Genomic DNA, 25,515 nt, shown 5'->3' on the forward strand with positions numbered 1-25,515 from the left:
ACAACAAGAAGAATATATGGATGATAGAGAATCTAATAGAACAATAGTACTACAATGAATACCACCCCCAGTCCACAAACCCCACCCCCCCCCCCCTCTCCAGCGCCGACGACCAATCTCGCCTCCTGGCACCCAACACTGCATCCCATGCAAAGACCACTCACGCCTTCAACAAGCCAAAGGAACACCCCAACCAGGCCCCTCCACCCTCACCCACGCACACCATCAGTAATAATAATGCCGACTCGACCTCCCCCTCCCTTCACTCTTCGCCCTCCTTCGACTCTTCTCCCTATAGTACCCTCCATCATCATCATACCTCCGGCCCTCCCTCTCCCTTTCTCGTCCTCTCTCCCGTCCCCTCTCCCTCTCACCATCCTTACTCCCACTCCTTCTCTCTCCACCGCCCCTGAGCAGATACGCCGCGCCGGCCGTCAAAGCCGCGCCGCCCAACCAGCCGCCGATGTCGCGCGTCGAGGTGTAGGAGAGGCCTTTGTCGTGGGATTTTGAGTGTGAATGCGAATGCGAATGCGAGGGCTTGGAGCGCGAGGCGTAGTAGGTGTCGTCGTGGTAGCGGGACTCTTTGGTGCGTGGACTGCTGGTGCTGGCGTTGGTACTGACGTGGTGGCGGGGGGTGGTGTTGGCGTAGCGAGTGCTGTGGGTGGGGGTGGGGGTCGGGCGGTAGCCTGAGAGGCCTGGTGTGAGAACTTGGTGGCGGTCGGTGTAATAGGTTGCTGAGCGGTGGCGGGACATCGCTGTTTGTGTTTGTGTGTGGTATGGCCTCGGTGAGGGCGAGGAAGAGGATGAGGCTTAGGTGGAGGAGGACGGCAGGGCCTCGTGAGAGAGGTGAGAGGAGGACGAGGCTCAGATGATGGACGGTAGAGTGAGGGTGAGGTGGGTTGGTGATGATCGCTCAGAAGTATTGTGTCCCGCTATATACTTGGTCTCTAGTGGTGTCACAAGAATGGCCCGGGGCAAGTTCGTCTCTTCCGGGACGTTGACGAGAACGTTGTGAGACTGCAGGACGGAACTGGAGGGGAGAGTCGTGGTAGTACACAAGGCGATGGCGAACAGATACTCGACTGCCAGGCCGCCCGGAAACGCGATATGTATATACTCAGGGCGTGCCTGAGGCGGGCACGAATAAGGCTGCCGCCATTCCATATTCAAGCAGTCATGCACAATGGTTCGAGTACGTAAACCCACCTTGCTCAACCAGCGAGGCTCAGCTGTCGGATCGATGTCCTGACCAATGCGCGAATAGATAAGTCGCCACATTTGCGGGTCTGCACACCCACCTGGAGCGAAAGTTCGGCCACTGTGGGCTCGTTGCCTTGCAGACTAGTCCTCGCTAACCGGTAAGCGTGGGACAGAATGGCGTAAAGTACATTCTTTCGCTGCGGCGGCGCTGCGGCGGCTGGACGGCCCGGATAGACGAGGATAATGCCAAAGTACCCTTCGCGTCCACGGTCAGGAAAGCCAACCGCGCCAAGTCTTGTTTTCCAGGCTCTGAATTGCCCCCAAGGCGGTCTTCTGGGGCCAACACGGGCTGGTGTCAGGCCGATACTAGGGAGTTGCTTTTTCACTGGAAAGTACGTACCCCTCCACTGTCGTTGTTTGAAGGTAGTGGTATTTCGTCGCCTTGCATGTGAAAATCTATCATGCGATGCGAGGCGCTGTGGATGCACGAAATCGTGCATGATGCAAGGTCTCAGACTCAATATGTGGCGCCGAGGCTGTGCTGGCAAGACCCGAGACACAGAAGTGGCAAGGCGCTATGAATAGGTCACACAAGAATGTTGAGCATGAAGACGAGTGTTCTCGAACACTTGCAGATGGAAATTTTCCTCGCCAGTTCTGGCTGGAATGTGTTGAGGATGGTAGAGTGATGAAAAGAGAGCGTTGCCCATGGTTGCCAGGAGAAGGGGAACCGACGCAGCGCGCGGACTTGCCGATTTCGCCTTGGAATTGTCACAGCAAGCCATTGAAACCTGGGATTGCCTCTTTGGGACCGAGGCTTTCCTAATCGGCAAGCTGTCTCTTTCGAAACGCCGACAACCTCCCCGGCGTCTTGCGTGGGACAGATACATCCTTGCGGACTGTTGCAGCCGCCTCACCAACGGCTCGAAGCTGTAAGGCATCCAATGGAGTCCATGATTGCTGAAGCTACTCAGGTGGTACTTTCAGCAAAGTACCATTACTCGACCCCCCGGGACCAGTTCCGCTCGTTCAGCGGCCAAGAGGCCACAGGCAACTTGGAACCCCGGAGCCTGTGGTCCAAACCGAGACTGCTGTGGACGTCTGACACCCGTAGCACAAAGGCTCCCTTGTAGTACACCGAAGCTTCCAACAGCCTCTCGCTATCTGTCGTCATACGCGACCGTCGATTCGGTCGTCTTGACAATAACCTGTGACGCACGTGCTTCCTCCATCAGCAGCATCCCTCGCGGCTGTCCGCACCGATTCCGGGACGCCTTGCTCTTTCCTCGGCTCCCTGTTCCGCTGCGACCATGTGTGCCACGGGCGTGGTAGCTGTCCAAGGCGTTTCTGAAGAGCGGTTTCAACAACGGCAAACTGCCGGCAATGATTCCCGTGTTCGCCTGGACGACCGTCCAGATGCTTATATCTCTGGAGTCCCTGACCCTTCAGAGATATGCAGGTTAACCCTGGGCCTCTTGCTCTGTCCATACCGGGTGGTGGTACAGTCTAAGCCGGGATCTGACGAATGCACTCAACATTCGTTGGGGATGCATGTGCGTCGTTCGACCTGGCTCATGTCGTTTAATCTCGCCCCAAGAACGGCATTCAGCGATAAAGCGACTGCCGACACCAACACCTTGTTGAACTCCTTCCGGAGCGAACGAACGAGGCTTGGTGACCTGGTGGATCTTGGCTCTGCGGCTGGTCCAACCGCTGAAGATTCGGATTCTATGGATCGTCACTGACGGACCAGTGAGGCCTCACCACCTCTTCGTCCTTCTGCTATACCTACCGATAGTCCCACGATCGGAATAAGCGCAAGAGCCGGAGTCAAAGCGGGCGAGATGGATCTTCTGGTCTTTTGGCTTTGAAGTAGCACTTCATTCACAGATACATATACTCGCTGGACCCAGATATACGTTACTCTGCCGGGAGACAACACTCACACATGCTTCTTTCCGCCCCCACGTAAGCGTACAGAGGCCTGCTGGAATCCGATTCCACTTGCACATCATTGCCGCTTTGCGATGGGCCAGTTCACCCACCTCGATAACGTGCAGCGTACTTAAACAATCCAGGAGGTTCGTTGCAACACTTGATGATCGCTCGCGCGGTATAAGATGGTCTATCGCGGTCCATCGCAAGGCTGTCGCCCGTGCAGGCAACGCAAGATTAAGGTGTGTTTTGTTCAACCAGTTCAGTTGCTGTTGAGGTCAGCCGAGTGGAGCCCATTATCTGCTGACTGCCTGATCGTCAGTGTCCGGCGGAACAGCCAGTATGCGCGCATTGCATCAGGCGCAAAGTTGCTGAGCTGTGCATCTACGATAGATCGGGTTCCGCCTTCGTCGAGGGCCTCAACCGCTCACGTAGAGCTGTGAAGACGTCAGTCGCGTGTGGGTGTATTCCTGAGACGACGCGTCTGTTCACTCGACACGAGGGCAAGCTAACACCGCTGCCAGCCACCCACCAAGCTGAGAGTCCTCTCAAATCACTGTCGCAGGACGATGGCTTCCAAGCACTCTGCTTCTTCACAGCCTTCTACGCCGCCGGTCCACGCGAGTGGGATACCAATGTCTGGGCGCAGGATATCATTCCTAGACTTCCATATACGCACCACGAGTCGGCCCTGACACTAGCCATGACCGCCGTGTCCATGCAGGTCATGGACAAAGAGCGCCTCGGCACTCTTGTGTCTCCCAGGGCTCAGGCGTTCTATACCCGAGGCGTCGTCGCCATGCGCGAACTCCTCCATGGAGAGCTGACATGCAATTACGATGAAGTCCTGACCGGCATCTTTATGCTGGAAATCTACGAAATCCTGAGCGCCATCGGCCTAGAATCCGTTCACAGCGCTGTCCATCAAAATGCGGGTATGCGGATCATGAAGCGGGCTTCGACTCTGAATATCGATACCCGGCCCACGGCACCCATTGCCGTTGCCTTGCAGTCAAGGTATATTTATGCCTGTCTCAGCGCTGGACTTCCGACACCTCTTTGCACGAGGCTTGACGACTTTGTCGCCTTCCCCGGCGTGGGCGGCAAGCTCGATTCGTTTGCTGCCGAAGTAGCTGATCTGCTGTACGAACGCCGCATCATTCTCAACCGCTCCCCACAAGCATCATCCCCAAATACAACATCCTTCCTCACACCAAGCGCAACACCCAAGACACCCGCCTCGTCCACGGCGAGCACCGACCTTGCCCCCTCCACGGCCGCCGTCCTCCTCCTTCGAACCATCTCCCTCCTCACCCGTCTCCAATCCTGGTACGCCTCCCTCCCCCCATCCTGGCACCGGCACCGCCTTCCCCCAACCTCCAACATCCACAGCACCATCCGCATCTCCAGCATTTACGCCGGTCTCTGCGATGTCTACACCTCCCTCCCCATCAGCCACTCCCTAGGCATGTACCGCGTCCTCCGCATCGCCAGCCTCCAGACCCGCCACCTCCTCGAAACCCACCTCTCCCATAACCAGAACTCCTCCACCACGCCGGACACATACGCCGACGCCGACGTCCTCGCCGGCGCCAACTCCCAACCCGAAGTCCAAGCCCTCGTTGACGACCTCTGCGCCGCCGTCCCATTCCACCTGGGCAACCGCGGCCACCCGCTCGAAGCCCTGGTGGGGACGCTCTATCCGCCCACGCCGGACTGGCTGCGGCGCAAAGCGCGCTTTGTGGATCAGTATGGCGCGGCGACGGAGATGACGGATCTGCATCACGCGGCCGAGGCGGCGAGTCGTGGCGGATTCATGATTCTGATGCCGCTGCTGGGGGTGTTGCAGCTTTTTGTTGGTGGGGATGTGGAGGGCCAGCTCGGGCAGGAAGACGCGGAGGCGGAGACGGGTGCGGGAGGAGGGCGAAGGAGGAGGGTGAGGGGGAATCCGTTCAAGTTGAGGGATGGGCAGCTGATGTGGATGCAGGCGCAGGTGATGAGGACGTCGCAGCTTTTGCTGAAGCCGTCGGTGGCTTAGGATGGATGTGGTGGGTGGCATGGGAGAGAAGCTGGGCTGAGTTTGGCAAAGTTTGGGACTCTTTTTTTTGGTCAGCTATCGAGGATATCCCATCATGGCGAGAGAATAGAGGGGTACGCGAAGGAAGCGTTGGAACCAAGAGGTGATAATCTAATAGGCCACATCTAATCGTTTCGAACACGCGATTTAGCGTAAGAGTAGAGAGAGTATCATTGGAAGCATTTGCCCTTAATGCCAAGCCGTCAGTCGCCGCGTTGCATCGGTGGACAAGGCGACAAGGCAACGGGTGTGTGTGTGTGTGTATACGACCCGTCTCAAATTAAAAGCTAATGTCATCTCGCACATGCGAGCTCACTGTGCTCCGTTTCCATTTGCACGTGATAGCACATCCAGATCTCCCTTCATAAGCAATCTGATGCCCCCCCCCCACAACGCGACGTCCACCAAACTACACAGTGCCGCCCTCCCAACTCGCCCCCACTGCAGGCTCCAGACTCGCCCTCCACAGTCCAGCGCAGATCTCTATCTTTGAACGGCTCGAGACCTCATCCATGCCTGCGGCGTCTATGGCTCGGACCGTAAAACGGCGGCCCTTGCGATTCCCTCGGCTGCGACGGCGCTTCACCCCCTGAGTCCGAGTCGTCTCCTCTCGAGCTAGACGAGGCAGAAGAGTGGACCGTCGATTCTTGACCGACGAGGCCCGTACCCGACTCAGTCTCCGCTGTTGTTGTTATTGTCGTCGTAGTCCTCAAGTCACTCGTATCGACATGCGACGGCCCCGAGGCCGACTCCGCCTCCGCCTCCGCCTCCGCCTCGGATTCGGACAGCGCCGTATCGAAATCCGAGAGCGCATCTTCGAATTCGTTCGCCCACGATATGGAGCGCTCGCGCCTCGCCCCCACGGCCGCGCGGTACTGCGCCGCCCTCTCCTCCGGGTCCCCCACATTCCGTGCCCTCTCCTCCTCGATTTCGTCCCAAAACGCCGCCTCCTCCGCGGCGGCGGCCTCGCGCTCTGCGTCCCGTCGCGCCTCGTTCTCCGCCTCGGCCTGGCGCAGCGCCCGCGCGTCGCGGTTAGCCAGTCGCCGCCGCTCGCGCTTCGGGGTCGTCTCGCGGGCGCCGTAGTAGGGCTTGCGGTGCTCTTCCTCGCTGCTGCTGCCGGGCACGGCGAATCGGGTCTTGCGTCTGCCTTTTTGAGGGTCGCGCGGTGGCTTGAATTTGGCTTGTGAGACGCCAGTTTTGGGCAGTTTGCTGCCCGGGCCCTTGTAGGGATCGGCGTGCCGAGGAATCTGGCTGCGGGATTGGTAGTGGCCTTTGACGGGGCGATCTGTGCTGGAAGAAGACTCTTCGGGCTGTTTGGTCGACCCCGTGGTGGTGCTGTCGCCAGAAATGGTTGAAGTGGCGGCGGACTGTGGGAATTCGGGTCGCTGACGGGGAGGACTCATTCGGCCTGCTGCTGTGTCTTTGGACACGACTGATATAGATGCGGCACGTCGCGGGTAAGCAAGAGCACTTGATGTTGTGTCCGACCTTGTCACATCCGTTTCTAAGGTGTCCTGCGTAAGACTGGTGGCCGTGGAAAGATCTGTCTCCTGGGTGGCTGCAGTTGACTCAGACCGGTCATCGCCCCTGGCGTGGCGGAGAGCCTCTCGTGCTCTTGGGAAGATGGCGCCCGCTTGGTTACCTCTGCCTAGCTCTCCTGTAACCGTGTCCTCGTCTGGGGCTGAAGTGCCCTGACGGGTCCTGAGGGCTGACCGTTGTGCCCGGGTCGGCAGCGCCTTGGGTTCCAAGGGACCTTTCTTAGCACGTCGAGTGTCGCGGTCTTGAATATACCGCCATTCATAGTCTCCCAGGAACTTCCATGTGTCGTCAGACTTGCCTGTTTCTACAATCTCATCCTCTGTTCGAATAACATCATAGGGCAGACGCTCGGGATGTCGTTGTTTGGGGTATGATTCCTTTGGCTTCTTGACGCGTCGCTTCTTGAGTTCGTCAGCGCATTCGACATCACACCGAGTCCATTTGGCAGGCTTCCCCTCTCTATCGACTTTGCAACAGTCCCATACGTAGGTGTCGGCGCAGTCGCAGGGCTGATCAACGACCTCGGCAAGGACGCTAATGTCCTGATCTTCGAATCTCGCATAGACACCCCATTCCTCCACAGAATACCACTCACGTAGCGCCTTCTCCTCGAGGCTGTCCTTGCCTGCCTTGGCAGCCTCGACGAAGTCTGTCAGGAGGTCCGTCAGCTTCCATATATGCCATCCGTGGAAGAAGTCGGCCCTGCACAGGGGACAACAAGCGTAGTAGCCTTGAACGAATTGACACATAACGATGGTCTCGAATATTGTAGGACTGGCTAAGCTTGACAAGTTTTGAAGGGAAACAGACCGCTGGATGTATTTCGATGCTTTGTAACAGGACATCTTGAACTGGATCGGTGTTTTTGTAGTTCATGAAGAGGGTGATACCAGGTGCGTGTTCCTTTGAGTCGAACTGGTGAGTCGCAAAGCAGAGTCGATGATAATGGTTCGACCCTTGACGACAGGTCTCGTCTTAATCATGTAATGCGCGTTTGCGAGTACCACAGATTGATCGTCGGTCAGCACGTCTCCGGATTAAAGTGCAGCGAAGGTAACACTGCACCAACTCCAAAGGCCTTCCACCGCTGGTGGACTCAGATCAGCAGCAATCAGCCATGACCATAACACGCACCAATCCAACAATCGGCTGACCGCATTGTGACTTCTGTCAAAGAGACTTGGCCCTGATAAGGAGCTGTGACCGCTACAATGTGACACAGGACGCAATTGCAGTTTGCAACATCAGCAGACATCGATCCTGCTGTACACGGTCAATAACAGTACCTGAAGTAGAGATTTTCCCGATCAGTCAAGTCCTGGAAAGCCTGCCGCTCTCCTTCTTTCTCGTCCAGTTGCATCTCCTCCCGTCGCCTGTTTTCTCTTCTGAGCATCATATATAAGGTCACGGCCACGGCGATCAGCACAGCATAGCTACCAATTATGCCCTTCCACAGCATGGGGTAGTGCTCGCCCACTTCTTGGGTGCGAATCCAGAACGGCCCGACGATGTTGCCGAAACAGTACATCACAAATGTTGCACTCGCCATTGCGCTCTTCTTCGTGTTGCCTGCGACGTTGACCATTCCCATCGACACAATCAAGGACGTGACTGGCGCAAAGAAACCAATCAGGGTATAGCCGGCCAGAGGTGTGGCTGCATGTTCGCTCCAGTCTGATTTCCAGATCATGGCGCAGCCAGCGATGACTGGAAGACAGTTGAGAACAATCATGACCAGGCGAATGTTCTGAATGCGGAGCGAAAGATAGCCGCATAGAAGGATTGTGACGAAACATACACCACCGAGGGGCATTTGCCACAGGATGGCTGTGTATGGATCATATCCGAAGGTTGACACAATCAATGGCCCAAAGGCACTGACCGCTCCGTTGACAGTATATGCGAGACCCATCATAAGCGCGATCAGCCAAACTTTGGGATCCGTAAGGGCGTCAATGATCTGGCTGCGCTTGATGGTGTTGCAACGTACTCCCATCTGACTACGCCGCAAACGCTCGAGAGCAACGATCTTCTCGTCACCCTTCAGGAAGAAAGCTGTATTCGGCGTCTGTGGGAAGGCGAAGAACAGAAACCCATATAGGACTGTGATTGCACCGGCCATGATATAGAGATACTGCCAGCGCTCGAGATTGCCGGAGTTGATATGAGCGAAGGCGTAATTGAACAAAGCACCGATTACCGTCCATCCTCCAGTAGCTGAGTACCAAAGGCATTGCCTCCAGGTCTGTTCACGCTGAGCGTAGAATGAAGAGACGATGACCATGAAGGCTGTAGGAAGCATAGACTCCAGGAACCCAAGAAAGAAGCGCTGAGCATACAGGCCATGAAAGCTGGTCACCAATGCTAACACCAGTCAGTATATATGCATCGGAACTGAACGCGTCGCAACAGGATCGAACGCAGTCCCGTGAAATCCTTTAGACGGTGCCTGAGCATAGAGACAAATACAATCTCCTGACCCCGATCTAGAATAACAAGGAGAGTACTAACCAGTCGCCATACAGACAAGCCCCCACGTAACCACACAAACGCCAATAGTCCTGCTGAGATGGAACCGCTGGAAGGCGTACGTCAAGGGTACCACGCCGGCCAATAGGCCGAAGTAGAACAGGCTCGATGCCCAAGACAGACGTTGCGTGGAGGTTTTTGGCGGCGTCGTAGAGGCGTCGACCACGACGCGCAGGTCGAGGGAGGTGATCATCCCGAAGATCGATGCACCACCAAGGATGGCCTTGTCGTAATACACGAGGCCATAGCCGACCCAGAGAAAGGGTATGACATAGAGGTCGATCTTGCGCACGACTCGGCGCTCGATGGCGGCGTCGTACTGTTGGGCTTCATTGCCCACCAAGCCGGCGGCGACATCGACCCCGGAAACTGTGCGAGACTCCGCCGCGTCCGACGATGAAGCCACTGGAGCTGCTGCTAGTTAGCCAGGAGCACAGGGCTGGCTCTCCAGGCTTGAGACGAAAGGGGAATCGGAGTCTTTCGATGGTAGCCTTTCGACCCGGGCTGTTTCAACAATAGCAACTAGGACTTACCTTGCTCGGCACTAGTCCCCATGGTTTAAGATCGCACACAAACTCGTGTTACTCAGGGATATTCCCGAATTATAGATTGATGATAGAGAGAATCTGAGGTTGTGAGGTTCTGCTAGGGAAGTTCATTTGTGGTGGCAAAAATCTAGCTCTGCCATGCCGGTCTTGGTAAATGGGTTTCTGGGCGAGACTCTTTGCAATCCACACCTGGTCGCGCCATTCCACATGGCTCGCTTAGGTCTTGATGAGCGGATCTGTCAATTTCTGGACAATGTACGCATAAGTGCTCAATGGTCGGGGAAAATTCAACTTTGGTTCATCCGGGAGACAAACCCGAAAATCTTCCTGCTTTAGCGTGGGGTAGGACGGATAGGAAGAACCGCGTGAGGATTGGTAGGCTTGCTGCTCTTCATAACAGTATACAAGGCTTCACATTTTCTCCAGCATCACCTGCATGCCCTCCCAGACTTCCTCGCAGTTTGGCACAATCTGCTCAGGAGGCAGTACGAAACCGAACTCTCCAGTATCCCGAAGCTCGAAAGCCATAGACCACGTAGCGCCGACAATATCAAACAAGTAATCGGCCGAGCCCCCGTTCGTCGCATAGATAGTCTCACACGTCGGCCCAAAGGTGTAATTCGTGCCATACACAGACTCGATTGCCTCGGCGGTCGCTCCCATCAAGTCAACATGCTCCTGACTTGTTGGGGGGTACTCGTCACACGTGTAGCCCCAAGGAGAGAGAATAAGTTGCGAATAACTGTGAAAATCAAGATAGAGCTTGATACCTTGCTTTTGGCCGAGCAAATCCGCAAAACCTGCCATGCCGGCTTGTTCGACTGCCGATCCGGGACTTTCGCCGCGATACGTTTGGGTGCATGGGTCAGGGGAGGAGCCTTCAGGATTGGTGTCCCACTGATTTGCCCAATTCCTGTTCAAATCGATGCCCCAGCAAGGCGCCGACTGATTGCCTCCGGGTGGAGGTGGAGATCGACTCTTGCGCCACAGGCGTTCGGTGGTTTGGGTATACACGAAACCATCTGGGTTAATGATTGGGATGACATAGAAGTCGTACTCATCAACGAACCTGGTCAGGGCATCATCTTTTCCATAACCAGCAATAAGTTGGTAAGACAGGTATTCAACAGTCATCGTTGTAATCCACTCCCGAGCGTGGACTGTTCCATGCCACAGGACAGCAGGCTTCTTACCAGGACCGTCCTTTCCCCAGAAATGAATGCCAGTCTGGTCCCGACCCTCAACAGACTTGCCGGCGCTGAAGATCTCCGAATTATTCGGTAAAGCGCTGGCAAGCTCATTGAGGTACTCGAGGTGATCGTCAAAGTCATGATACGTCTCGTACCAGGACAGGTCCGGCAATCCGTCAGGCTTGTTCTTGCCTAACACAGTCAGTCAATTGAACAAGGGCAAAATCAAGGATTGGCTCTTCTTACCTTTCCAGGGACCCCAATTTCCTTCCTGAGCAATGTCTTCACCAAGGTCACTATGCATCTCCTTGAAGTCGATGCCAAGCTCTTTGAACTTCTTCGCCTCTTCCCGAGACATCGAGAAATCGATATGACGGGCTGAGTCATGGTTCCATTGCTCATAGTCAAGACCTGCCAACTTCTTGGACACCTCCGTCAACTTGTCACCAGTCTCGACTCTGAAGACGTGATAGCCCTCATACTTGGCAGCTCTCGGGTGAAGATGAGGGACCGCCGCGCTGAAGCCGAGCAACATGGAACTGACGATGATGGACCTCATGTTGTTGATGTACAGTCGAGAGTCCCACTCCTTGTCAGTACTCAGCCACTATTTGTAGCCATTCGCGGATCGACCACCTCGTCGCCGGATGGGGTAGGTAGCATCGGACACCTTGGCTCGTGGACGAGAAGCCGGGATATACCCTGGCGAATATAATGATACTGCCCAAGGCTCGGAAGACCAACGTGCTATTGGTCATGTAGAACGGTAGCGTGCAACTGACGATGGGAGCCGGACGATTTCCCCCCCTACACCCCAGATTTGCATTAGGCAGGCAGCCATTAATTAGTGGCCAATTGATGCTGAACTGGAATCACTGGCCATGGCATTTCTTGCTCCTTCCTAATCGACCATAGTCGACGCAGAATGAACGTGCTTGGCGATGGTCCTCGAGCAGCGCGAAGAGAAGATCTGCAAAGACAAGCAGGCAAAGTTGAAACAGACCAGAGACGAGGCTTGCTTTATCTCGGCACAAGCGACTGAGATGTGGGAATGCATTCAGTACAGACAAAAGGGTCCTGCGGCCACAACATTTTTACTAGCAACAAGTACCAGCTATGAACAGGGCACGAGGTATAGAGGGGCGGGCTGCGGTGCCAAGCTTTCCGGTTTCCGCCATCTGCGGGCACCTGAACAGCAACCTGTTTCCTCCGACCTTGTTCGACTCTGCGACTGCGACTCACTTCAGCAGCTCCAGTATCGCGCATCCACAAATCGCTAGATACCCTTGCCAGTCGCGCGCACGCGCAATCCTAAAACATGGCTCCTCACGCCGCGCCCTCCCGCGAACAGCCGACCGCCAGCACCGACCTCGAAGCCGGCCGTGAGCTCAAGCTAGGCGAATTCGCGGACGTTGAGACTCTGTCACTCTCAGAAGCGCGCATTGTTCTGCAGCGCACACTCGAAATGCGCCAGAAGCGCGGCGAGCCTTTTGATGAGTCTGATACCATGGTGAAGACGCGCGACTACCTTGAGATTTTCGCAGTCTTCAAGGATCTTTCCGTCGCTGAGCAGGTCGAACAACTCATCAACTCGCTTGGAAACGATCTTGTCAAATTCGAAAAGAGCCAGCTCAAGAGTCTACTTCCAACGTGTGCTGATGAAGCCAAAGCCCTGATCCCGAGTTTGGAGAAGAAGGTCGAGGATGGCGTGCTGGATGAGATGCAGTTGGACGAGATTTGCAAGGAAGTCCAGAGATTAAAGAGACAGGCCGAGTTGTAGTTGAGTCATGCGACTGGGACACGAGGCTTAACGCACACCCAGGATCACGAATGACGAATTCACCCCAGGGCGTTGTCGGTCAAACGATGCCATCTGCGCGTCTCTAAGCCATGATGGTTCGATGAAGACGTCCTCAGTGAAGGACCAAGAACGACGGCTTCGACTTCCTCAAAATTTACTGCGATACGAGCGACGAAATAGCGGCACAAATACTGCTGAAGCCTGCCTGTGGTATGGAAGTTGGCTTTTACAAGGGACTGCGCCAGCTGAGGAGGCCATCTCCCTGGAGACAAAGGAGAAGTACCAGAGAAACGGAGATGGTTGAGACTGAGGAACGTTGGGTATCGATGGCTAGGCTACAGCCTGCAACCTGGCACAGAGAACATGCTGCAACATTTTGTGAGTTCAACACCTAATGATGAGTGTGCGCTCTTTTCATTGCCAACATGACTGTTCCATGTCGATCATGTAGCCACAGCCTCTGTGCCAGCCCGTCTCACCGGAATACGTCTAATTGACATAGCGTGACAAGGTAAGTGCTACTTTGCGGGTCAAGTCATGCATCTCCCGTTCACTCGCCTCTGCTTCGCTTCTGTGTGACGCGAACGCCTTGCAAGGCGCAATTCTATGTCACGTCACGCCTGCCCTCTGCAGTGCCGTTTGCATGTCGACTGCTGTTTGGAGCTCTTTCCAAACAGCTCACAAACATGTCACCTTCGCAACTACTTAAACGACTCGACGATCAAACCTTTGCACTTGTCCTTGCTCGACACACTGACTTGGAACCGCCACACTTCTACTCATGCAATAGATCTATCCTACATCGAATCACTTCATTCCTGAACCATTCCTGAACCACAATGTCCACTCACTCAGAATCCACCTCAGCGCATCGCGCCTCTAACAGCGGCGCTCCATCGGCTCGTTCTTCCCAAGGCAAATGTGCGGCGGACTGCTCGAAAGGCACCTCTGTGGTAAGATCGTGATTTGTCCACCTCTCAGGCAATACCGCCTCGAAGTGTGTGTCCACTGACCCAAGAATATAGTTCACGGGCAAACCAAACTCGCAGCTCGGTGACTTCAGCGGCATCAGAGCCTCTTCCTCCTCCGACACGGTCTCCGTCAATCAGAAGGCCGCCACCAAGGATCCGATCGGCTCGGAAAGCCTCAAGAAGCCTGGATGTGATGTCGCATCTGCCGACAGCAAGACTAACGACAACAATGATTGGGTTAGTGTCACCAAGCAAGATGTCAGCAGCGACGAGAAGACAGACACAGGTAAGCAATGCGGCCCCGTCTCCTCTTGGATCACAGGCGACCAAATCCTGTGCGCCAGATATTAGGACGGCAATAGCTGAGACTGGCGGGGGTTGTCTGACGACCGCCGGTCCGCCTTTCAATCTGTTGCATCCGCGATAGAAGATGCGCGGAGTAGTGAATCGTTGGTCTCCGCAATGGAAGAGGCTACGCGGTACTCAGATCGTACTGACTTGTGTGACGATGATAGTGAAGAACTAAGTTCTGCCGCGAGGGCTAGACGTGAGGAGACTGCAAGACTGATGGGAGAGTGGCGCAAGAATGGGGGATGGGAACATTGGTAAACAAATAGAGTGGTTCGCACGAGAACATACGCATATACTACAAGACAGCAGCAAGCCAAAAGGCAAAGCGATGTGATATCCCAACCAGCCATAGTCCTTTCTCCCGGGGGTATCAAGACCAAAAACGCACGCACACACATTTCTCTAGAACTCCGGTTCCCCCCCCCCCCCTTTCCCACCTTCCTCTTCAAGTACCCAAGTAACCACTGAACGAACGAACCCCCGCGGGCTACTGATCAGCGCCCATGATCTCGCCGACGCCCTCCCTCACGAGCCGACTCAACTCGCGCCCATTCTCCCAACACTGATTATGCCGACCCTGGACCTCGACGACCTCACTGATGAGGAGGGGCCGACTGCCGCCGCGCCGCCGCCGCCGCCGACGGGCACGGTGGCCCTCCGCATGCTGTGCCTCCTCCTCCTCCTCCACCACACCATCACCACTACTACCCTCCTCAAACACGTCGTGCATGGCCTCGACCTGGCCCCAGTCAACCAGGCTGTCCGTCTTGCTGTGCGCGAGTATCAACCACCTCTTCGTCGGCCAAGCGTCGCCATCGCCCTCTTTCTCTCCTTTGTACCCTTCCTCCTCCTCCTCCTCCTCCTCCTCCTCCTCCTCCCGATCCCCCCAAGCCTCTTCAAACTCCACCCGCTCCCGCCTCGCGGGGCTGACGTCCCCCCACATCCGCTCCGGCACCGCATTGGCCGTCATGGGCGCGTACCCCGGAAACTTCTGATGCAGTTTCAAGAAATCGTAGATGCCCGCGACGCCGACGAGGCCGAGCGGCGGCGTGACGCCCGCCTTGCGCGCGTGCAGCACGGCGTTGAGCGCTAGCGTGGCGCCCACGCTGTGGCCGACGAGGAGGTACCGCCCGGACTCGCGCACCTCCGGGTACTTGCCCTGCCAGTGCTTCAGGGCGGCGAGCACGTCGGCCAGCATGTCGGGCCAGGCGGCGTCGTGCATTTCGTACTGTGGGGTGGTGTCCGGGTCCTGCGGGTGGGCTTCGTGCGGCGCGAGGCGGTAGTTGATGGAGACGTAGCCTTTGACGTGGCGTTGCAGGTCGCGGACGGAGGCGTCGTCGGTCTCGGGGTCGGTGAGCAGCGAGAGGGTGGGGTGGAAGGAGGAGGCGAGGACGGAGGGGTCGCGGAAGTAGCCGCCGTGGATGAAGACGACCCAGTAGTGTGGTGTGGGAGTGTGGATTGCCGAGCCAGGGCTGAGAGGCGTGCTGGCGCCGGAGCCGTGGGAGGAGTCGGATGTGGATGGTGGTGGTTGCAGGTAGAGCTCATAACTCTGGAGGATGTTGGCGGAGCCGTATTGGAGACGTTGGATGTTGGAGGAGATTCGTGAGGGTATGTCGGCGCGTTTGGGCGCGGCGCGGTCGGCCGTACGGGGTTGCGATGATACCGAGTCGACTTTTGGGCGATGGCGGACATTTTGCTGGGGCTCGTGGTTTCGACGTGGCGCGAGATACGCAGCACTGTTGTACTTGTCGTCTGAGTACTGCAGAGCCTGCTTCTGGAGGTAGTGGATGGCTTTCTTCATCTTCGGCGGTCGTTGTGATGTGGCCTGTTGGCTTGAAATCCGGCGAGCGGTCCGCTGCGGTAGTAGAGTACAGCGAGATTGAGGGGTTGATGTGTTTGCCGCTTGTCGATTGGGCTCGAGGTTGGTTGTAATGGGATCATATATCTTCAGTGTCGTGGCAGAAGGGGCGCAAAGATTAATCGTGCTGTTTTGTCTTTTCGAGTCTTACACAAATATGCCTGAAGAGGGATGTATGTGGAAGATCGAGCTGACCTAAGCGTGAGGCAGCCTGTTTTCAGCTGAGGCCGTATTGGACCGGGGTATAGACTGTATCCAGTCAGAGACGAGGACTGGCGCTTGTATACCACTGGTAGATCGAGGCGACCAGGGTGATCCGGTCTGGTCGTGTTCCACGACAGGCGTCTTCCCCAGATTCGGGTGTCTTGAACGAGAATCCGGAACTTTACAGATCAAAGACGGAACAGACTCAACAACGGTCTCTACACAGAGACACGAGGCTAGGGTGGTTGACACTGGCGGAATGTGGGAATGTTGACTTTGAGGATGAAAAGAAGGCTGTAGCCGTTCAGCCAAGCTCGAGGGCGACCAAGATGTGATTAATGACGGTTGAAAATATGTTTCTCGATATCGGGCGTTATCTTCGCTGTGATGAGCGTGATCACCGTGATCACCCTGCTTCGGAGAATCGCGAACTTTAATTCGGCACGGAAAGTCAACCAAATCCCAAGGGTTGGAAATGAAGGCGCAAGATGATGTAGACAATAAGAAGCACCTCGGAAGTCTTGCGCCGGGTAAGTTGATCTCCACGGTGGATCTAGACGGTGGAGTGGACAGGAGGAGTAGTGTCGATGAAACGGGTATGCTTCTGACAACTGAAGACAGTGATCTCGACGCGAGTGAGGATAATCAGAATGAGTTAGATTTCTCCCCCATTCTCTTCATCCCCACGCCGGCTCGCTGATACCCGCCGAGTGATAGTCTTGGTACCCTGGACAACCCGACAATGGGATGGCCGAGTGACCCAGTAGTTGGCAATTGGTGACTCGAGACCCTGGCGGCGGAGATGTTTCGGTGCCCCCCCAAGCACCTGGGTTACCCTAATGGGCAAGCACAAGGCGCTGACAGTTGGGGAACAAGGCTGTCAGGTGCGCGGGTGGCGAGGAGGTTGTTGGGGTACGCCAGCTCAATGAACAGACTGGTATTGACTACACGACGCAAGACGACAGTGATCTTGCGTTCGGGTGTGGACTTGACCGAATGGGAAAGTCTCATTCTTAAACAGTCACCACCCCGCGGAAAATGAGTGATATAAATCGCCCGCGGAGGAATATACTAGCAACTAACGCCTGGCAGCAGCAGTGACTCGCTAAGGCGCCTCTTTTCCCCCAGACTCTTCCTGCCCGCCGCCCAATCCGCATAGGTAAAGCGGCACCGAATTCGGGGTGCAAAAGCCAAATACGGTATCCGATGAGGAAACCGTCAGCGAACCTATGGCACTTTCACCAGGGTCTGGTGACTGAGCGTACTTGTGAAACTCAGATGTTGGAAATCAATGTAGTGATTACTCAAAGAATGCCTAGGCATGACAACACACTCCATCTAGCCTGCGGAAGCCTTCCCTCTTCAGTATCGTTCCAAGACCAGGTTCATAATCCTGCTACTAGCTCTACAAGAGCAACTCGATGAGCGACCCGACCCCCGCCGCTGCGTGCCTTGCTCAGTAAAGTATGTTTGGACGCATGAGGCCCTCAAATCGTGCCAAATGCTCCGTCTGCTGCATCGAAGGTCGCAGCAATACTATCCTTTCTGTCCGTGCCAGATTGTCTTCTGCGCCACCTTTGAATATGTCTCGCGTGCAGATAGCCGGCTTGGGGATAGATTCGCAACATGGTGGTGCTGTGAAATTTACCTGGTTGTCGGGTTGCGTTCCCGCTTCTGCTGCCCATCGCGCATTGCTGATCGCGTGGACACTGCTTACTTCCGTATGGGCCAAATGGGAGTGCTCGTAATCGGTTTGAAGCGACGTAAGCAAGGCGGTGTCGAAAGGGTCTAGGGCTCTTTCGCCGGTCAGGTGCTGCGTCTCCAGCTGCGACATTGTACGGCGTGTACAGTGGTCGTCGAAATTACCAGGTCTTTTGAGCACCTCCGCTTCAACTGGAAGCTCTGTTTCATGTTGGTATGACGGTGGTACGAGATTTGGGTCCAAGGAAGCCAGGACAGGAAAGACCTTCCGCTTCCAAGGTCCATTGCTGGTCCAAGCACCGCCTCCAGAGTGAGACAATTGCAAGGGCCCACCTTCTGCGTCTCCATCCCTGTCCGTTGGTTGTATATGTTGTAGTTCGGCGCTCCGCGGAGGGCTGTTGATAGCTGAGTCATTTACAGCCCATGCAACAGCCGAATCATTTGCAGCGAGCTCTTGAGCAGCATATCCGGCCTCCCTGATCGCCGCAAGTTGCTTGAGATCTTCGAGTGAGTAGCCGTTTTGGAGTGTTCCAAGACGTTCGTTGGCCTGCTGCGCCTGAAGCTCGGGTTGAGGAATGTATCCGCTTGGTGTTAGATTGCTGATCGAACTTCGTGGGTGCACCGGTTTGACAACTCTTGAACTTTGCCAAGTAGAAGGACCGAAGGTGGCATAGGGCGGTCGATGCGGCGAGGCTCCTTCTTTATGTAGCCCACCGAGCGGGTTCTGCGGCGGCGATAGCGACCATGAGGCATCAGATATACAAGTGGCTGATCGCAGGGTATTCGGCGATGGAAAGCAGGGCAAGTTACTGGCTTCATTGCAAGCAGTGGCAGCCAACTGGATCGGCCTTTGTGTCGGTTCTGAGTCATGCAGATGGCTCATGGTCTGGCTAATCGCTTGACCCAGCGGGATGTTGCTGACGGGACGTCCTGTCGTCCTGTGCGAAGGTTTTTGGAAAACTCGCTGTGGCTTTCGAATGGACGAGTGCATTGCTGGTGTGTTTGTCTGCGACCGCCTCTTAGCCCCGGATCCTAGGGTGGCAAAATAGCCGGAGATCTCTTGGGCACCACCCTTGATGTTGCTCTGAGGATGGACCATGGCTCGAATTCCGCGGATTCGAGCGTCGTCCAATTCTCGTTTCTTCGTCAGAAAGGTCATCTCGGAGAATGTGAGATCGGGAATGCCGCGTCCGACGGTCGGTTCGGAAGCTTTGCCTTTGTTGAAGATGCCAGGAAGTGCGTCTTGTTTGAGGGTGAGCCGTTTAGACTCTACGTTGGGAGCTCTGAATTCTTGATCTAACGTCGGACCAGACTTTCTATGGGAACGTCTCTTTTTATTGGCCGACCTCGATTTGCGTGTCGCCCCTTGTGAGTCTGCGCCGCCCTTATACTCGTACCTATCGTCTCTGGTCTTGTTCCTGGAGCGGCGGGCATATTTGAGACGGGGATCGATGCCGGCTTCGGCGGAGCTTGAGGGTAATGCCATCCCCTCGAGGGCAGTCTTTTTGCGGTATGGTGACGAACGACTATTCGGGCGGAGCTGTGATATCTCATGCTGGGGCACGCCATCATCTCTCTTGCTTAACGACTCGTCGATCTTGTGTGCTCTATGCTCGTAGATTCGCCCTGGACTAGAAGATAGAGAACGAGTCGACCGAGGCAGCCGCCTTCTATCAATATTAGTGCATGCACGACTCAGCGCGCAAAGGCCACCAGTGTCAGGTACTTGATGCTCGAGTCTTGCTCGGTGGATTCGCTTCCCAGAGGAATGCCTCTGTTAGATTGCTTGCGGAGTGATCTGGCCGTGCTCGACTTACCCGCCCTTCCGGTGCTTGCGTTTGCGCGACTTCGCGACTCCTACGAGGTGCGACTCTTCTCTCTTCGATTCGTCTGCAACGGATCGGAGCCAATCCGAGACGTACGCATCGGGTGCACAGATCACCGGCGAAGGGGCCATTTCAGAGGACCCATCCTTCTACGCGTAAGCGTTGGTTTGGAGTCATGGGTTCGTGGCGAGTAAGTGTCTCAGCGCTTACTCGAAGTCAAGGTGGAGGGGGTGGTAAATCGTGATTCAATGCAATTGCATTAGCTGCAGATAGGCCTGAAATGCACCTGCCTCAGCTAAGCCGTCTAGATCGGCAGGCGCACAAGAGTCAGTGCTGCTCGTTCGACTCGAATACGCGACGGTGCAAGTCTGGCACTCGCAAACTGGGGCTGAGAATCTGCATCTGAGGGTTGCAGTTGCGGACGCGTCTCACGCACCGTTGCATGGTGGCATACAATCAGTTAGTCAACGTTTCGGTGACGAGTCGAGGCATGTCAGAGATGGTGATGCGGGACGGACGGCTTGGAAGCGTCTTAAGTAAAGGTGCTTATGTCCTGATCGGGCGAACGGCGCAAGCAGACCGCAGAACGATAGCTGCTCTTTGCAAGCGATAATGCACTGATGCTGCGTGCATTTCGGCCGCTGGCGCGTATGCTGGAGTCAACAAGACTCTTAGACCGATTAGCTGCAGGATCTGGACCCTTGTGTACGAGTCGACGACAGCCTTCCAGGATGGTAGAGAGGAAGCATGTTCTGTTTTCGTGGGCACGATGGCGGTCAGCTGCTGTTCTTAATTGGCACGAAGGACGGAATGGCAAGTTGCTGCATGAAAAAGTCCGCAAAAGGAACGGAATATGTTGCCTGGCCAGGTTCACACTCTCCACTCACGAGTCGACATTGATTTCCAAACCTCGGTCGATGGTGACAAAGCGCAGATGGCGAACATGGGTGTCATTGCGCCAGACTGCGGGCGCCGACCGAAACTAGAAACTAGCATAGAACGGCACTTGAGCTCCGCCAAGACGCCAGCGGTGGGATAGGCGAAGCGGCGACCCAACGGCGAGGACGTGGGCTGTCTCGATGAGTTCGGGACCGCACCTTTTGAGCCACGAGGGGTGGAACGAGGGATGTTCAAGCGGGGGTTTTCCTTTCAGATAAGATCGATCCCTCCTGTCACACGCTCCGTTTAGATTGTGTGAGGAACCATGCCCACGTCTGCCAGAACCACTAGCCTATCGCCCTCATTTGCCTTGGTCGCTGTCTGCGCCGTTGCGTGCTTGTAGGCATTTACTGGGCGCGCTCAGCTACTGTGTCAACTAGAGCCCGATCCGTACTGCCGTTCAGGCGAGTGGTATCGATTGTGTTCTTGCGCAGCGTTAGCAGCAGGCGGGCCATTTGTCATGGGAGCGTCTCCTCGCCATTCGTAGAACGTCCAGGTTGCATTGGTGACTGCTTCGTGGCCCATTGGCTGGCGATCGCTGGTAGCTGGTCGAATGCGTCTGAAGCCGGTTGGAGGGGCCCGTCACGAGGCCTGAGTGGCCCAGGCGACCCTAGCACCCAACAGGCGGTAGACTGTCGGTGGAGAGCCTGCCCAGCGGTCCATGTGCATGACTCCTTGGGTTCATTGCGCCCTACCAGGGCCAATTGCTTGCAGAATGCGGCGGAACGAAGCCTTTGATCCCGGCGTCAAATTTGACATCACCGCACCACAAGCACTCATCGCGGCAGTCAGACACGAAATACTTCCCGTAGCGTGAACAAATCCCGTTGGATCGGCAGTGGATGATAAACGTTGCTTGATCACAATCCCCTCCTATGGTTCCCGGGTTGAGCGCCTCATTTCTGCTCTTGTCCCGAGTCGGTCTCCCGAGATTTTGCGAGTGACGATCGAAACAGTATTAACGGCAATTTTCTTGTTTTCGCGGTCCAGCAGGTGGCGTTGAGTCTTTCCCGTTGCCACTGGGATCTCCGTCTGCCTTTGAGCGTCAGTTACCGGTACGGTTTAGCAGATCAGTGCGAAAACTGCCATTGCTCCAAGCGCGACCAATGAGAGGCGATTTGCATAGGATCCCCATCTTCAGGCAAGCATCCTTGACCAGCTGTCAGTCGGGCGCATTGTTGCCTGCCTCTCCCCGCTCCAACAACGCCGCTGTCAGACATCACTGGCACCTTTTCGACTTTGGGCGTTGTGCAAAGTAGATATGGCGAAGCTTTTCATCGGGTGAGTCTGCGCAGAGAGCGGGGGTCGATACGTTACCGCTAACGACGAGGCTGCAGCGGCCTAGCCTGGCACACCACCGATGAAACCCTACGCGAAGGATTCCAACAGTACGGGACAGTAGAAGAGGCCGTAAGTGGTGCCGCGAGTGTGTCAGCGAATGTTCTCCGCTGACAGTGGAACCAAGGTCGTTGTCAAGGACCGCGATACGAATCGAAGTCGTGGCTTCGGATTCGTGAGGTTCGCCACCAGGGCTGAGGCAGACATTGCTTTGTCTAACATGAATAACACCGAGTAGGTGGACCTGACGGCTGCATATCTCTTCCGACGCTTATGATGTTGTAGGTTCGACGGGCGTCTCATCCGTGTGGACCATGCGCAAGACAACCGACCTGGTGGTGGCCAACGAGGTGGGTACGCTCCCAGAGGCGGATATCCCGCAGGAGGACATATGAGTCGCGGCGGCTATGGACCTGGACCGAATCCTTTCTCGTATGGCCGTGGCGGCTTCCCTGCGCCGTACACCCATGAGCGGCCGCCGCAGCTGCAGCAGCCAGGCGGTCAAGGGGGACAGAATCCCTACCAGGGAAGAGGAGGTGGCGGAGACCAGAACGGACCCTGAATACACGGCACCAGCCACGATAAAGAGGCCGCTCATGTGGACCGACAACAGAATGGATATATACCCTCTATGAGATGCGGTGAGATGAGAGGACGGAAAACGTTGTAACGCGGTCGCTTCACCAGGACTCTGTTTGACATACGATTGATCGGTCTCTACTCGGGCTTCTCGATTTCCTCTTGCTGCTCAGTGCTGCTAATTCGCCGCAGACGACTCTCAGAAAGCTGGCGCTGTTTGGTCGAACGGACAGCAGGTGCCATTGCCCGGACCCGGCTAGCCAATTCGCTAATGTGGTAATCGTGACTTGTCGGACTCAGACTTTGCAAGGCCTCGTCCAACTGCAGCAGATACTCACGATTCTCACCACTCGGGCCAATGCTTCGATTAATGGTCTCGGCCACATCTCGAGGATCTTGGGCGCCAAGAAATTGAGGGTTATCAGGCATCCCAATGTAGACCAAGCAGTGCAGGTCTTTTGTCTCGGGGTTGGCCGGGTGAAACGGCGTGTACTGAATGCTGTATCCATTTATCTCCCGAATGTCAAGATACTCCCTGACTTCTTTGACCTTGCTCGGAACGATATGGTAAGCTACTCCCCAGACGTGCTCATTGTCCGGCGATATTTGCTGGAGGGATGTCAGTGGAAGTGGCCGAAAAATTCCCGAGATAGGGAACTGACAGAATCTTTAAGCGTGGCCCAAAACCGGCGTTCGATGAGGGTCACAACACGGCCAGGCGATTCCGGCGTTCCGCGATGGTCCTCGCTGATCGGTGTGAGTCGAGCAAGAATGAGCGGGCTTGGTACCTTACCTCGCCTGCCGTCGTCAGAAGGGCAAAAGGTACGGAACAGTATTCGTTGGCTTACCTGCCAAAACCTCCGCACATATCCCTTGATATAGCCTGGGACGCGTTGATCTGGGTGACATGAGTCGAGCGAAGGGTGCCAAAGCAGGTGCTGAACTGTACCGAAGTGTGGCGGAGGTTTCCAGATAAGACTTCTGCACAGCGTCGGCGTTATACATTGAAAGAACTTGCGAAGGAAACACTCCTCACCCGTACCCAAAGAGCCAGAAATCTGACTCCTCACTCGGAGCTGGCCCCATGATGTATGCGGCTGCCTGTAGCCAGGGATCGGAAAGTGAACATAAGGTGTCCGCTCACGTGGAATCCAGCTATGTGCTGGCAACGGCTGGGGTTGACTTCTTCGTAGCGTTGCTATAGCTGCATACGGCGGAAGAGAGCAAAGAGGACAGGCCTTGCCAGGATTTGTGCACTGAAGGCTGAAGATGTTGACCAATCTGATTGTGACAGATCCAGGTACGTACATGAGCAAAGGCGTTAGTCCCGGGGAATGAAGAACATTCGCCTCTGCTAGTACCAACGGGTCAGGGGTCCCAAAGGGTGGAGCTGATGGCGGCCATCGGCATCACGCACTCTGCAGCTTAGGCTTCGCCATCGTCATCCTCTGGAAGGTCTGATGACATACCCAAATACTTATCCATTATTCCATACTCTTGCTGAATACTTGGATGCGAGGCTGAGGTTCAAGCATCTGACATGATACGAGATTGGTTTCGGGATGCCCAAGGCTTGCGCGTAGTGGCTAAGTTTAGGTCGTGGGGGCTTGGTTAGGCTGAGTGCCTGGAAAGCGCCCCGAGAATCGCGCACTTTTGGTGTTGGAGAACTTGACCTCTCAAAGTTGCTTGGCCGCATTCACCAGGCGTCTTTCCAAAGATTCAGCTCGACTGTCCTCCCCGTTACTCTCGTTATTGCAAACAGAAGACGTACGGGGACCATTCTGCCTAGTTGGTCATTGCGAGGTCTGGTCAACCAACGAGATTCATCTTCCTGGTTCCTGCGCTGAAACCACAACATCCCCATTACCCCATCTGGAGCAGATACGATGGCAGCATACAACAAACCATTCAACCCTGATGCTTTGCCTGCGTAGGCTGTGTCTCTATCATTCTGAAGATAGTGGCTGACGAGTATAGACATGCGGAACCTGAGCAGGCAGCGCAGATGCTGGCCGGCCGTCACACGTCCTCCAACCCTCGTCCAGCCTACTCGAACCTGCCTTCCCAGCAGCGACCACAATCACCTGGGCAAGGTGGCCGCCGCCCGTCGGGTGGTGTGCACTACAGTCAGCAGCATCCGCCGCAACAATCATATCAGCGCCCACCACAGCCAGCGCAGCAGTCATATGGGCCTCCGTCCGGCCAGGGTTATAGCAATATCGGCCATGATGCGCGACTGAACTCCCCACCTCCTCCGGCGGGCTACGGCGCAGGACCTCGTCCCCAGGGCCGTCCTATGCAACAACAGCAACAGTACAACGCGCATTCGCCTGCGCGGACTCCTCAGCCGCCCGATCCTGAATCCGCGGAACTCGGGACCATTTTTCAAGCCGCCAACGTGTCGCGTTCGGGGCATCTGACAACCACCGAACTGGGTTCGGCGCTGGTCAATGGCGACTACACACCGTTTGATGTATCTACTAACCAGGCATTGATGCGCATGTTCTCAACGTCACCGCACGGCCAGCCGCAAGGACCTACACTCACGTACCAGGAATTCCAGAATCTCTGGAGATTCCTTGCCGCGTGGAAAGACCTTTTCGAGAAATTCGATGAAGACCGAAGTGGGCGGATATCGCTGAATGAATTTTCCAACGCCCTAGTGGCATTGGGCTACCGGCTGTCACAACCTTTCGTCGGGCTGCTGTACCAGACCTACAACGAAAAAGGTATCAAGATAGCCAATGAGCGGAGGGGCAGCCGCGGTTCGGTACAGGGCCAGGGAATGAGCTTTGACTTGTTCGTCCAGGCCTGTATACATCTGAAGCGCATGACGGACGTCTTCAAAAATTACGACGATGATCGGGATGGCTATATCACGGTGAGCTTCGAGGAATTTCTGACAGAAATACTTAAATTACGAGACTGA

General features: G+C 55.7%; 10 protein-coding genes across 10 annotated transcripts; 4 read left to right on the forward strand and 6 right to left on the reverse strand.

Moving 5' to 3' along the window:
- Positions 1-3,838: 3,838 nt before the first annotated feature.
- HMPREF1541_08320 (uncharacterized protein) lies at positions 3,839-5,173 on the forward strand (the record flags this gene model as incomplete). Its single annotated transcript, XM_008722639.1, has 1 exon — positions 3,839-5,173. The coding sequence occupies one exon, from the start codon at positions 3,839-3,841 to the stop codon at positions 5,171-5,173; it is 1,335 nt and encodes a 444-aa protein (XP_008720861.1).
- Positions 5,174-5,718: 545 nt separating this feature from the next.
- On the reverse strand, positions 5,719-7,500 carry HMPREF1541_08321 (uncharacterized protein; the record flags this gene model as incomplete). Its single annotated transcript, XM_008722640.1, has 1 exon — positions 5,719-7,500. One exon carries the CDS (start codon positions 7,498-7,500, stop codon positions 5,719-5,721), a length of 1,782 nt encoding a protein of 593 aa, XP_008720862.1.
- Positions 7,501-8,024: 524 nt separating this feature from the next.
- On the reverse strand, positions 8,025-9,835 carry HMPREF1541_08322 (uncharacterized protein; the record flags this gene model as incomplete). Its single annotated transcript, XM_008722641.1, has 3 exons — positions 8,025-9,115; positions 9,263-9,691; positions 9,814-9,835. 3 exons carry the CDS (start codon positions 9,833-9,835, stop codon positions 8,025-8,027), a joined length of 1,542 nt encoding a protein of 513 aa, XP_008720863.1.
- Positions 9,836-10,239: 404 nt separating this feature from the next.
- Positions 10,240-11,577, reverse strand: HMPREF1541_08323 (uncharacterized protein; the record flags this gene model as incomplete). Its single annotated transcript, XM_008722642.1, has 2 exons — positions 10,240-11,210; positions 11,265-11,577. 2 exons carry the CDS (start codon positions 11,575-11,577, stop codon positions 10,240-10,242), a joined length of 1,284 nt encoding a protein of 427 aa, XP_008720864.1.
- A 759-nt stretch (positions 11,578-12,336) lies between these two features.
- HMPREF1541_08324 (uncharacterized protein) lies at positions 12,337-12,798 on the forward strand (the record flags this gene model as incomplete). The annotated part of the gene is made up of 1 exon (XM_008722643.1): positions 12,337-12,798. One exon carries the CDS (start codon positions 12,337-12,339, stop codon positions 12,796-12,798), a length of 462 nt encoding a protein of 153 aa, XP_008720865.1.
- Positions 12,799-14,628: 1,830 nt separating this feature from the next.
- Positions 14,629-15,942, reverse strand: HMPREF1541_08325 (uncharacterized protein; the record flags this gene model as incomplete). Its single annotated transcript, XM_008722644.1, has 1 exon — positions 14,629-15,942. One exon carries the CDS (start codon positions 15,940-15,942, stop codon positions 14,629-14,631), a length of 1,314 nt encoding a protein of 437 aa, XP_008720866.1.
- A 1,717-nt stretch (positions 15,943-17,659) lies between these two features.
- Positions 17,660-19,390, reverse strand: HMPREF1541_08326 (uncharacterized protein; the record flags this gene model as incomplete). The annotated part of the gene is made up of 1 exon (XM_008722645.1): positions 17,660-19,390. One exon carries the CDS (start codon positions 19,388-19,390, stop codon positions 17,660-17,662), a length of 1,731 nt encoding a protein of 576 aa, XP_008720867.1.
- Positions 19,391-21,930: 2,540 nt separating this feature from the next.
- HMPREF1541_08327 (uncharacterized protein) lies at positions 21,931-22,569 on the forward strand (the record flags this gene model as incomplete). The annotated part of the gene is made up of 4 exons (XM_008722646.1): positions 21,931-21,950; positions 22,007-22,079; positions 22,135-22,241; positions 22,293-22,569. 4 exons carry the CDS (start codon positions 21,931-21,933, stop codon positions 22,567-22,569), a joined length of 477 nt encoding a protein of 158 aa, XP_008720868.1.
- Positions 22,570-22,724: 155 nt separating this feature from the next.
- HMPREF1541_08328 (uncharacterized protein) lies at positions 22,725-23,454 on the reverse strand (the record flags this gene model as incomplete). Its single annotated transcript, XM_008722647.1, has 3 exons — positions 22,725-23,195; positions 23,249-23,384; positions 23,435-23,454. The coding sequence occupies 3 exons, from the start codon at positions 23,452-23,454 to the stop codon at positions 22,725-22,727; spliced, it is 627 nt and encodes a 208-aa protein (XP_008720869.1).
- A 1,137-nt stretch (positions 23,455-24,591) lies between these two features.
- On the forward strand, positions 24,592-25,515 carry HMPREF1541_08329 (uncharacterized protein; the record flags this gene model as incomplete). Its single annotated transcript, XM_008722648.1, has 1 exon — positions 24,592-25,515. The coding sequence occupies one exon, from the start codon at positions 24,592-24,594 to the stop codon at positions 25,513-25,515; it is 924 nt and encodes a 307-aa protein (XP_008720870.1).

The sequence above is a fragment of the Cyphellophora europaea genome (assembly GCF_000365145.1).
Source record: "Cyphellophora europaea CBS 101466 unplaced genomic scaffold supercont1.8, whole genome shotgun sequence".
NCBI classification, from domain to species: Eukaryota; Fungi; Ascomycota; class Eurotiomycetes; order Chaetothyriales; family Cyphellophoraceae; genus Cyphellophora; species Cyphellophora europaea.